This window comes from Pleurodeles waltl, chromosome 3_1 (assembly GCF_031143425.1).
Source record: "Pleurodeles waltl isolate 20211129_DDA chromosome 3_1, aPleWal1.hap1.20221129, whole genome shotgun sequence".
Classification (NCBI taxonomy): Eukaryota; Metazoa; Chordata; class Amphibia; order Caudata; family Salamandridae; genus Pleurodeles; species Pleurodeles waltl.
The window spans coordinates 1897602843-1897615432 of record NC_090440.1 but is presented as its reverse complement, the minus strand read 5'-3'; the positions used below and the strand labels follow the sequence as shown (position 1 = coordinate 1897615432).

Here is a 12590-nt window from a genome sequence, read left to right as displayed (position 1 = left end):
TTGGGACTAATCTCGTATCTGTATCTGTGATGCAACATAATCCTTTGTTTAAAGCAATAAAAGATATATTTAAAAAAAAACAGGTGATAATAGACGTTTTGAGTTTTCAGTAAGAGGGAGGTGGTAAAATGATTCCCTGTTACATCTGTGCCAGAGCTTACATATAGGGATGGCCATGCACTTACAGTTGCTGCCAGACATCACTTTGCAGAAATCTATACCAGCATTTCTGTGATTGCAGTCACCCTAAAGCAGTGGTTTTCAAACTTTTTAAGGCTGCGCCCCCCTAGTGGAAAAATGTAAATCATCAGGCCCCTCTCAGAATTTCTCACAATTATACTATTAAGATGGCAATGTTTAAATATGTGTAGACTTATTTAAACAGTGCAGATAAGTTGTTACGTTTTTAAAAATAGAATATTTTTTTCGACTTAAAACAAAACGCTGTTATCTGCACAATGCTTCTTTTAGCCAGAGCCTGGTGCCCTCCTTCCTCCCCCTCCCCCCAGGATCACTGAGACCCCCCCCTCCCCAGTTTGAAAGCCCCTGCCCTAAAGGGTGCTGTGTGACTTGTGAGAAATGTCAGGATGGATGAGCGGCACCAGGCAAAATATGGCAAACTTGGTCTTCTCCTTTGTGTGCCTCATTGATGGAGTGTGTGACAGCAAGGGGTTTGTCTAAGCCTTATGAAATGCCCTTTCAAAGATGGTGGTCTACCCAGGGATTAATATGTGAGCTTCTCAAGCCAAAAGGAACTTGAAACTTTTCTTGTGAAGTCAGTTCCTATTTGAACTATATATGAAGAAGGTATCAATGAGTGATGGATGTGTGAAAACACATTTATTTCCTTTTATTTCATCACAAATATTGCCAACTTGATATCACATGTATTGTCAACTTAATATTATTGTTGTCCCTGATGTTTGTTCATTGCAGCCAGAATTTCCTTTGGATCTTCTATTGGATATCTTGGTTTGGCTCTTTTCTCTGCTCTTATGTCAGGATGGGTTTGGCGCCCTTGCTTATGCCTGTATTTATTTTTAATTGTAATTGGAACTCTCTTAAAAAGGCACTTGATGCATTTCATGTGAACTGATACTCACCGGGGACGCGCGTCAGCAGCACCTGGGGGCCCGGGCGCAGGAGGAACAGTGTCCAATCCAGGAAAGGGCAGGAGCCCTTTAAAAATCACGTAGCGCTCCCACCTCGCGGGACGCGCGTCAGCAGCACCTGGGGGCCCGGGCACAGGAGGAATAGTGTCCTATCCAGGAAAGGGCAGGAGCCCTTTAAAAATCACATAGCGCTCCCGCCTCGCGTGACGCGCGTCAGCAGCACCTGGGGGCCCGGGCGCAGGAGGAATACTGTCCAATCCAGGAGAGGGCAGGAGCCCTTTAAAAATCACGTAGCGCTCCCGCCTCGCGTCCCGTGCCTGTCGGAGACCGGAGGAGACTGGGCTGGGCCCCCCCTCTTTCACCTGTAAAAAGAGACCAATTTGCTACCCAAGAGAATAGAGACTATTCCATACTGAGTAGTAACACTTTTATTTAGCTATACTAACACTAGACTCTCAAGTTTATCTGCTGATACCGGTGGCTAAATTTGGGGGGCGTCATTAATCTAGTATATAGTTCACGATTGGGATGCTGTTACCCCTGAGAGAGGCTTGGCAGGTAGGGTAGTGCTTACCGGAATCGAAGGGGACTATAAAATCCAGTCTGCCCAGGGGTTTGGTATCCCGCGCTTGGTACTTTAGGATAACTCAAATAGCACCACCAGGCAAGAGCCTAGAGCCCTTGTATTAGATCTAGTAGAGGCGAAGAATTAAATAGTTGGGAAGAAGATATGGGGAAACGTAAGGCATCAGAACCCCCACGGGGGAAGGAGAAATCCACAAAAAAAACTTAGGAATGCAGGCGAGAATTGTACGATATCTGAAATTGATGACCTAGAGGTAGAGTCTTTACTAAGTAATAGGACCGCCCCTCGGGAGGGCTCTGGAAAAAATATAACTTCCTATTATACAAAGAAAACAGAACTAGGGGAAGATAAATCAATTTATAGGAAAGAGAGTGATAGTCAGCAAGAGGAAAACCTACTCCCCGTTATCAGGACAACTAATCACAAAGATGATATAACGCGGGCTATATGTCATCACCCAACTACACTAGGAAGTATTAGGAAGAAGGGCCATGTGCAGAAGAGCAACATTGAGTGTTCTAACAAGTATGCAGTCCTGGCAGAACCCGCTACCAATAAAGCTCATAAGGTCCAGGAGGGGAAACCCGTGGGTAATTATGATCAAACTATCCCCTTAGTACAGATAGCTATAGAGAAGTCATCATTAGCTAACCAAGACCCAGAATACTGTTTAAAATGTAAAACCAGGAGTCTAACAGATCTTTATGACTTAATGATTGGATTAATGCAGGAAGTTAGAGAGTTAAAACTTGAAGTAGGAACATTATCAGCTCTTCTGAACAATGGGGGGAGTATAGGAACCCATAGAGACCAGAGTGCAGAGGAGACTTCAACAGTATCACTACATTTACATGGTAGACCCATGTCCCCCCAAAGCTCGAATGTCCAGTCCAACTCCACTTCAACTACAGCCAGTATTCCATATGCACCATTAAGAGTCATGAGAGGGGAAAATGGGTGTAATATGGGGTCACGTAATTATTCTGTAGTTAAGGTAGGAGAGCTACGACAAGATTCCGTGAATCCCCCAAGGGAGCCCAGTCTTGAAACAAGGTCACAAGAAGAGAAGATGGAACGTACATTAAAACTCTATACTAAATTATATAATGGTAGCATGCCCCCTATTATAAGGAGTAGAATCCCTGAGGGAAAAATAAGGCCTTCTAGGGCTGAGGTAATTTATTTGCTAAATGTCCTGTAATTGGCCCAAAATAGTATAGAGGATGAGGATTCCCTAAAGAACAAAACTATACACTGGATCAGACATAAACGACATTGCTTATCCCTAATCCGCTCAGATATTACGAGGGCGGAAAGGATGCCAGGAGAGGTTAGGAAGTAAGATGTTGTTGCCCTGATATTAAGGGATGAAAGACTAAGTGAAGGTCTGATCAATATGGAACAGAGAGCCAGTGCTCCCATAAAAAATGCTATGAGGTTTAGCCTGGATCCACATACCTGCAAGTTTATAGCTCAGAGGAATAAACACAGGAATTGGGGAGAGCAAATGAAAAAAGGAGATTCTGATCTTGTAACAGTTGATTGACTAACACAACTAGACCAAGTATATTTGGGATCGATTAGCGACCAAATAGCAGTTGAATCCCAGGATCAAAATAATCACCAAGTTATAAGAGTAGGGAGCATTGAGGAATACTTGCCCCGTAGAAAGGAATTGACCATATCTCAGAGCCCTATTACCAATGATATGATTTCAACTAGAAGGGGATTAGTCTCTATGGTCTCTTGGAACGTAGCAGGCCTAAAAAGCAAGCTTATAGACCCTGACTGGCATGATTATATTAGACAATTTCATGTTTGCCTCTTTCAAGAGACTTGGTTAAAGGATCCACCACACAAACTGGGGTATAAAACCTTCTTTATCAGTGCAACTGCTGCAGCAAGAGGGAGGCAGTCTGGGGGGCTGGTTGTATGGGTGAAAATTTCCCTTAATATCAAGATATGTAAACATGATGCAGAGTCTCCTGACATTCTGTGGTTGGAATTAGGGGACAAAAATAAGGTGTTATCCCATTTGTTTAATGTGTATATAAGGCCCAGAAGATCTAACCAGGAGTCACATGAGATAGAAATATTAGTGGCATGCTTAAAACAATCCCGGTAGGAGAGACAATTATGATAGGGGGAGATTTTAATTGCAATTACGAACCTATAATTGGCCTTGAACTTTTGGCAGAGGATGAAGACCTAGCAAGAGTAGTCCCCCACCTATCAATTGAAGAGTCCGTCCCCGGTACGGTTGCTGCTTTGCAACTTATGGGCCTCACATTAAAGCATGGACTGAGGGCGTGCAACGGTAGAGTGGGCCAAGGTGGTCTTAATATGGATACTTTCCAGAGAGGTAACATAGGCTCAAAACTAGATTATATTATGCATTGCACTATTACATGGGAGAGAATAGTGACTTTTAAAATAGCTAAGAAGAGGGAAAGTGACCACTTTCCGTTAGTAATTGAACTTAGGGGTTACCTCATAGACCTGAATTGTATAGAAAAGGATAAGGTGGAGTTACAACCCACTCTTAGTAATAACCGAAGGGCAGTAAAATGGCCGGTGATAGTGGGCAACTCGGGTGTTATGACAAACATTTATAACACATATACAGAACTGCTGAAACCCCATGCCCATAAAAATTGCACTGACATCCCTATCATGGATATTCATCAATTAATGAGTACTGCACTAAGACCCTATTTTACTAAACAGATAAATCAAAAGTATAAAAAGGGCAAGGAGCAAATCACTCCATCTAACCCCTGGTATACTACAGTATGTAGAGAGGGAAAAACATTATTGGTAGAGGCCCTAAAACTGAAAAATGTAATAGCCGTGCAAAAGGCAAGGGCTGGTTACAGGAAAATTCTAGCTACAGCACAAAAAAACTGGGAGGACCAAAAATGGCATGACCTCTTTGAGGCAGCCAAACGCAATGACGCAGTGGCTTTTTGGAAAATAGTTACTCATGGCAGGAAAGAGGGGACATATAATACTTAACATCATATAGATCCCAGTGTGTGGGTCAACCATTTCATGCACCTCTATTCTGATTTTTCCAATCTTGATTCAGATTCATCTCTGTACAAAGAAGTACCCTCCTGAGGCATTTTACCTGATATACAGTTTAGTTTGGAAGAAACGGTGACTGCCATTGAAGTGATTAAAACAGGCAAAGCCCCAGGTCTGGACAAAATCCCTGGGGATTTGTTCAAATATAACATAGAAATTTGGGCACCCTATGTAAATCTACTCTGCAATGCTATAGCAAGGGGAGAGCCAGTTCCTGAGACATGGAAAGGTGCGGAAATAATCCCTGTCTATAAAAAAGGTTCTAGAGAAGACCCTGGGAATTACAGGCCAGTTAGCCTTATCGATGTCATGCCAAAAATGTATGCTAGGCAGCTGCTAAATAGAATAGGCTGCTGGATAGAAGAAAAAAGCATTTTGACAATATACCAGGCAGGTTTCAGGCAGCAGACAAGCACAATTGACCAGGCCTTCAGGTTACTAATAATAATGTGGAAATACACAAAATTAAAGAAGGGCCACCTTTATATTGCATTTGTGGATTTGCGAGCGGCCTTTGATCTGGTTCCAAGAGACTCTTTATGGGCTGCGTTAGGGAACCAGGGTATGCAGGGGAATATCTTGTACCAGACAAAGAGGTTGCACGAAAACACATACGCAAAGGTACGATTGGGTCCAAATGGAGAGCTGACTGACCCAATACCTATTAAGAGGGGAGTGAGGCAGGGTTGTGTGCTTGCCCCAACCCTCTTTTCGTTATATATCAATGACCTGGTAGAGTATCTCAAACGGAGTAACCATGACTCGCCAAGATTGAATGGAGATCCAGTCCCCGCTCTCCTGTTTGCGGATGATACCAACTTACTATCACAAACTCCCATGGGTCTTCAAACCTTACTAGAAACATTTAGTAAATACTGTAGTTTGAAGGGGCTGGAAATAAATGCAAACAAGACAAAATATCTGGCTGTCAATCCCCATAAAGCACTTAAAAGAAGTATCTTGATTAAGGGGCACGAACTGGAGCAAGTAAAAAACTTTAATTACTTAGGGATATTGCTGGATGCTAAGTTGTCCTGGACGCCGCATGTTAACAAAGCTGCAACTTCTTTAGTTCACAGTTCTATGGCGATAAATAACAACTATAAAAGCTCAAGAACCGGGATCGCTTCACCAGTGTTTGAAGTCTATAGATACAAAGCGCAGGCTGCTGGTTCATATGGTGCTGAGCTTTGGGAAATTGCAAACCTAACCCCATTAATATCTCAAGAAAACAGTTTTATGAGGGGGGTATTGGGATTGCCAACATCTACTCCACTGATTCCTCTCACCTATGACATAAACATGAAGCAAATAGGTAAACTGGCAGCTCTGAGGCCTTTACTTTATTGGTGTAGACTTTGGACAATTCCTGAACTGATCCATTACAGACAAGCACTAATTGAGATAATGGACCTTGACAAATCAGTTTCACTTCCGTGGCTTTATCACATAAAGTATTGGTTTTATAACCTAGGGCTGAAATCTTATTGGGATGATCCCCATACAGTTACGTCACAATCCAAGACTCCATTAAAGCAAGTTTACTGGGAGTTTTCTTTGATTAGTCTTTTCCGCAGCAAGGACTTGGGTAGACTGACCGAGTTTTTTTTACATTAAACCAATACCAAGAGCTGAGGAATGGTTAGATATAATTCACCCTAGGCGAGCGAAAGCACTATTTTTGAAGTTTCGATATGGAATCCTTCAGACCAAGGCATTCACCATCAAATGGGGTCCTCAGAGCGAGAATAGTCATGAGGCGAAGTGTGGATTGTGTAACATGGAGACCATCGAAACGGTGGATCATGTCTTGCTAATCTGTAAAGCCTACGATAAGCCAAGGAAAAAATGGATTCGACCTATTTGTAGGAATGTAGGAATTAGAAATTATATTGAAGCGGCCAGACTGTTAAGGTCTAATACTACCCCATCTATTGTCTTTGGAATAAGTCTCTTTCTTCTAGCAATGTCATTTATTAGGGACAAGGAGGGCTTGAGGTTTTAATAAGTTTAGACTTAATATTTATAGATACATTTTATGATGTTTTAAATGGTAAACGGGTTCCCCTCCTTGTAAGCTAATACACCTTGGGTAGTTATTTTGTTTAAGATATTAATCTAGTCTTACATTGAAGGAAGAATATAGTTTTCTTTGTATTTTAAGAATATCACTCCATATTTATTAATTGTTTTTCTACAATGGTTAAACAGCTATCTAACAAAACAATGCTATTATTTCGGGCAGGACATAAATTTTAGGAATTTTAATATATATTGTTTTTTTTGTAAGTAATGACGAAATTGATTGCTAATTATTGATCTTAGGAGCACCATTTGTTATTTATGCAAACTGGTTCTAGTTTTTATATGATTACCTGTTATTTAAACAATGTTTCTTTTGATTGTATTTTCCTTTTATGGCTGATAGCCGAATAAAGGTGTGTTGATGATGATGATGATACTCACCGCAGTGATGAGAAAATATCCTTTGTCCATGACCTCTTCAGCTAAACAATTAAAGATCCAGATGTGACCGAAATTGAAGTGGACCAAACTCCTATGATCTAAACAGCTAATCAAAAGTAGAGAGATGTTTCACTCGACACAATAGTCATAGTTTGTTACTATAAAATGAAGGGACATATTATAGCCTCTGTTCACAAATCCACGAGCATTAAATGTTCCAACTCTCGAGTACGCCCTTACAAAAACCTTCTTTAGTCAGCCCACACCAGTCATGGGCAAGTAAAGCATCAATCTGAAATTGCAGAAAACAAGCATCCTCTACCCACAAAGCTTTCCTTTCTGCCTAATTTTCGTGACCTGGGAAAGAGTGTCACATACAGCAAGAACGAAATCTGCTACAAGACAATCTTTCATGTTTCTCTTATTCTTCTTTTCTTTTTTTAACTCTGGACCTATTTTTTCTTGGCTAGGCCGGTTTATGATGTGTCGATACCCCACTGATACTAACAACACAGTTTCAGTTATGACTATGAAACTAACTTCCACTTTCCTTTAATGGCCGAGTAAAAGAGTTGCATGTGAAATATGCAGTCATGATGTAGACTCGGGGGAGAGAAACTAGATACTCACTTAAATATGTGGGTTTTAGTCGCCAATATGAATTACAGCCTTACTAGTGTTTTCAGAACTTTCACCTGGCGCTCACTGCTTAAGGTTTCAGGGTCCTTAATAACATGCACAAAAAAACTGTTAATAAAAGCTTAAGGTCCCCTAGTATCTCCCTAGTTCTCTGGAATTGTATTTAAGAATGTTTCTGTGTTACAGGTGGTATGTGCAGTTACCCGATAAGGAGGCCCACCAGTACCATGAGATGGATTCATCCTGCTTTCCTCCTTCACCATGCTCTTTCCCCATTCCTTCCGAGGAAGAAGAGGAAGCAACTGTAGATGAAAATGACAATTTATCTTCACGACTTCATCCAGAAGTAGCTAACAAAATACGCGAGCTTGTGAGTCAAGGAATAGATGAGGTCTACGCAGTAAGAAAACAGCTGAGGTACAAGCTTTTATGTTGCACAAATTTTTGTTGTTGTCTCAAAATTGCTGTGCTTGTCTCTATGCTCCTAATTGTGAACTCCTTGAGAGGGAATGAATGACAGGCATTTATGCAGCAGCTTTCAATTCAAAACGTTCCTCTTGTGAGGACACAAATTTTCTTTTTTGCTTCCCCTTTGATTTGTGTGCCCTTTTTTCACTGTTTTCAGGTTTTCTTTCCATCTTTTGTCTTTTCTTCCAATTTTGGTAGATGTTTCCTATTTTGCCGATTTGACTTCCTTTTTTGACATTTTTTTATTCCCTATCATAACATGAGTTTATTATTGTGAGGAAGCCTTTTATTGCCAGGAATATTTTTATTTTTTTCTTCCAGACTGATTGTTATTTTTGCCCTTTTTCGGTTTAGGAGTCACCCTTTTCAATTGTGCCATTACTGAGAGCCATTTTCTCCTTTTCAATTGTGCCATTACTGAGAGCCATTTTCTCCTGTGGTCTGTCTGAGATCAGGTCTGTGTGGGGAAATTCAGGGCCTACAGGCCACCTTTGTAGCAGAATACAAGGGCTACTGAGGGTACTGCTACTTTTTATTCAAGCCAGTTCTTCCCGTGCAGCTGAGGTCACAACACTTGCGCCAGAGAAGTAGAAAGCTTTCCCTCTTTGTCGTATTAGTTTGAAGGGTATCAGAAAACATGGACTTTCTAAACCGAAAACATGGTTATCGAGCTCACATTTGTTAGCATTATCATTTAGAAAGTTAGTCTGCTCTTCTAGGCCCAGTGCCTATTGTCGACAATTTCTATTATTAATATAGGTATGTGTACATACAGTTCTGCCTGTCTTATGTGTAACATGCATTATTATCCTACGAAAGCTCTGCCACAGACTCCTCAGAGGCCCCTGCAAGACCATCAGTGAACGGCCCACTGCCTCTAACTTACTCTGCCTTCTCTGTGTTGCTAAGCACACATCTCAACTTCATGAGATCTTTTCATACTTACCTTGTGACTGTTGTATCATTACTTCTTATTACAAAGTATGGGCAAAAGAATGATGGATTGAAATGTTGCCCAGAGTAGTTACTGATATCTGAAAGTAAAGCTTTCCATGCAATGCCTAGAGACCAGACAAATGGTAGATCATACTTAATAGAAGCAGTAATAAGTATTAGTATGCCTCAAGTTTTGTTTTTCTCTGTGAGACACCTTAATTGCAACAGCCATACTCAGATATATTATTTGTAATTTCTGTTCCATAAATCTCAGACTACTATTAAATGAAGGGGGTCCAACAATGCTGAAGAATTTCTAGGGTTAACTGTGTTTCCTTGTGGAGGTGAAGCAGCCTAATAGTTCAGAGTACTAGGAATGTTTACCAGGGTAATTGCCAATGGCTAATATGAATGCCGTTATTTAAACCATTACTTTTTTATCTTTTACCTGTGAGATGGTCAATGTGCTGCAGGTATGCTCAGTTGCCTGCTCACCGAGGCCATATTACTCTTGCAATACCTCATTAATTAGGCCTAACAAAGCCAAATGTTTTTTTGTGGTTGCTTGTTTTCCTTTGTGAATGAAATGTGGCCTGGCTGTTCTGACAGAAATGTTGTTTTTGGGGCACAGCTAAGGTTGATTTGTTGGTCATTGTCTCTAGTAGCATAGTGACAAAAGGGCTTGAATGCAGTGCTGGGTAACTTCCAGTAGGTGAAATTAATTTAGGGATTCCATCTATTACTTTTATCTTTTAAATTAAAAAGCTCTTGATAAACTTTTGAACTCGCAGTGGCAAAGGAGTAATAGGGGAGCACTAGGGGAGCATTAGCACGGATTCTGTTATGTATCCCTGTCCCAAAGGTAAGAGAAAAAAGTTATCTGCCATCCTTGACCAACCCCTACCGCTTTCCCTGCCTTCCTTCCCCTCCTGCAGGTGGGCTTCCTGCTTTCAGTCAAAGCAAACAAGCAGAGTTGTGCTGACACAGGTTATCAGGGCGGCAGCATGGCACAGCAGTTAATAACCACTTTTGTTATCAACTGTTGCTATGTCGTATGTTAGAGTGTCTCTATGAGAGCCATACATAACATATAGAATTATTGATACGTATCAGTGAAATACGAGGGCTTTGAGTGATCAAATAGACAACAAAAGCGAAGCTTGAGTTGTGTATGATGTCACTCAGAACCCAGAGGTTCTGAGTGATAAGTGAAGAGGCGTTACAGAATGTATTAGTCAGACAATTGCTATATGCATATACTAAAAAAAATGGCAAAGTTTGGGCAGGTATTTTCCTATTAAACATTTTAACACCAAGCCAACATATTTGTGGAAGGCAATTTAGAGGAAGGGTGGTTTATCTGGGTGATTGACCACATCTTTTTAGCTTGAAACAAAAGGGACAGTATAGGATTATGTATCAATTTAATAGAGATAAATATCAATATTACGGGGATTCCAGTATTTTTTACCAAGTATTGACAGACCTGTCTGTGTTCAGTTTTAGATTTTTACTACATGTTTCAACAAAGTTGAATTTGACATTGTGCATCTGTTTTATGTGTTAGATGTGAGATTTGAGAGTGTCCGGTGAAGAAGTTGATTGGGAGTAATGTAATTTGGATTCCTGGAATGCTGCTTGTCATCTGTGAGGGTATCCGGGTGCTGAGTAGGTGAGTGCAAGCATGTGGTGAGGCTGGGCCTGAATACAGGCAGTCTCGATGGTCCTGCAAGACTACTAATTAAAAATTCAGGTCTTCAGCATCTTGCAGAATTCAAGAAGTGAGCAGGAGGCGCTGGTGTGTTGGGGGAGGTCATCGCAGGATTTGGCAGCTTGGTAGGAGGATGATCCGACCTCCCGTTCTGCTTCTGCGAATGCAGGTGTGCGCAAGTAAGAGGAATGATGAGCAAACTTGTCTGGTGGATTGGTGGAAATGAAGCCAGTGATTAAGGTATAGTGACTTGAATGCATGCGTGAGAAGTTTGAGCTGGGAGCGCTTGTGGATGAAGAGCAAGTGGAGCTCTCTGAGTGATGTGGTGTGGATTGAGCACAGGAGGTAGAGGACAAGTCTGGCGGTGGCGGAGTGGCAATAAAAGTGATGTAGTTGAATTAATGAAGGTAACATTTTGCGGAGAAGGGGTTACTGAGGTGCTTAATTACTAGCAATGGAGTTTAACAAGTATCTCCAGAATTAATGGATGATTGCTGATTGGGACCTGTTACCACAAGACTATTTGACCTACAGGGTGTATGACAAACACAGATGTTTCATAAAATGTTAAAGGTAGTGGTGCAAACTATAAGTGTGAGTTATTATTGGCATAGCAACATATGGGATAGGACAAGGTTTGGGAGATTAAAGCTGTATTTTGTGACTAGGATGAGACTTTTTCAGATATTCAGAGGAAGAAAATCTGAGTATGAGGGTGTCTCCTTGTAGACTTACGAGAGTGATTTTCTCTCTGTTTTCTGTTAAACAGTTGAGGAACAGTGTGACAAAATGCTTGAATAGAGTCAGATTGTACCTCATGCATAAAGTAAGTTGACTCAAGATAAAAGCTTTGCACTTTTAGACATGTAGTGAGTGTAGACAGATGCTGCTCAGGAATGGTGATGAAATGTGAGTTATACAAAAAATTATGGATGGAATGCTTGATTTAATTTCAACCCCTGGAAATTACTCAAGGCTGTAAACCAGTTCATCATTATTTTGAACACCATGCCACCTCAGTTTGGACCAAACCATGTGCAAATCCATTGGGAATAGCCCAGCCTGAAGTGCCAGTCCAAGTCCTCATGAACCAGATCCCAAACAACCAAATACCAGTTTCACGTTTATTAGGACTCACAAATCAGGTATAGCTTGGTTGTGGTGGCACAGTGTGTACTCTATCATGTCCCACTTGGGGCTTCACACTATTAGGGTCTAGATGAATATCACTGGGGCATCTAGATGGCATCGCTCTACAGCTATACTTGAGAACCTTTTCGTTTTTTCCACTTTCCATGTTAGAATGGACTAATGAGAATATCCCTTGTCACCAAGAATTCTGCGTAGATGCAATAAATGTTGACACTCATAACAACATGGCTTGTAAATTATATACATATATAGTTCTTCAAAGACAGTTTTTTCATGTCAATACATTTATGATGTTTAAACAACATATATTAATTGTTTGTTTACAAAAAAAAAACGGGAAATTACTTTCATGTAATTAAACTTTTAAACATGTTTAAATGAAAAGTTTGCCTACTATTTGCCAATTTTAATAATAACTTTCACTAATAACACT

At 40.7% G+C, this 12590-nt stretch overlaps 1 protein-coding gene across 1 annotated transcript in view; it reads left to right on the top strand.

The window, feature by feature from the left end:
• CARF (calcium responsive transcription factor) overlaps positions 1-12590 on the top strand; it is a 256489-nt gene that overhangs the window by 168958 nt on the left and 74941 nt on the right. Inside the window, exon 10 of the mRNA XM_069226035.1 lies at positions 8077-8307. Coding sequence (XP_069082136.1) covers positions 8077-8307 — 231 coding nt within the window. The remainder of the gene's footprint in view (positions 1-8076; positions 8308-12590) is intronic.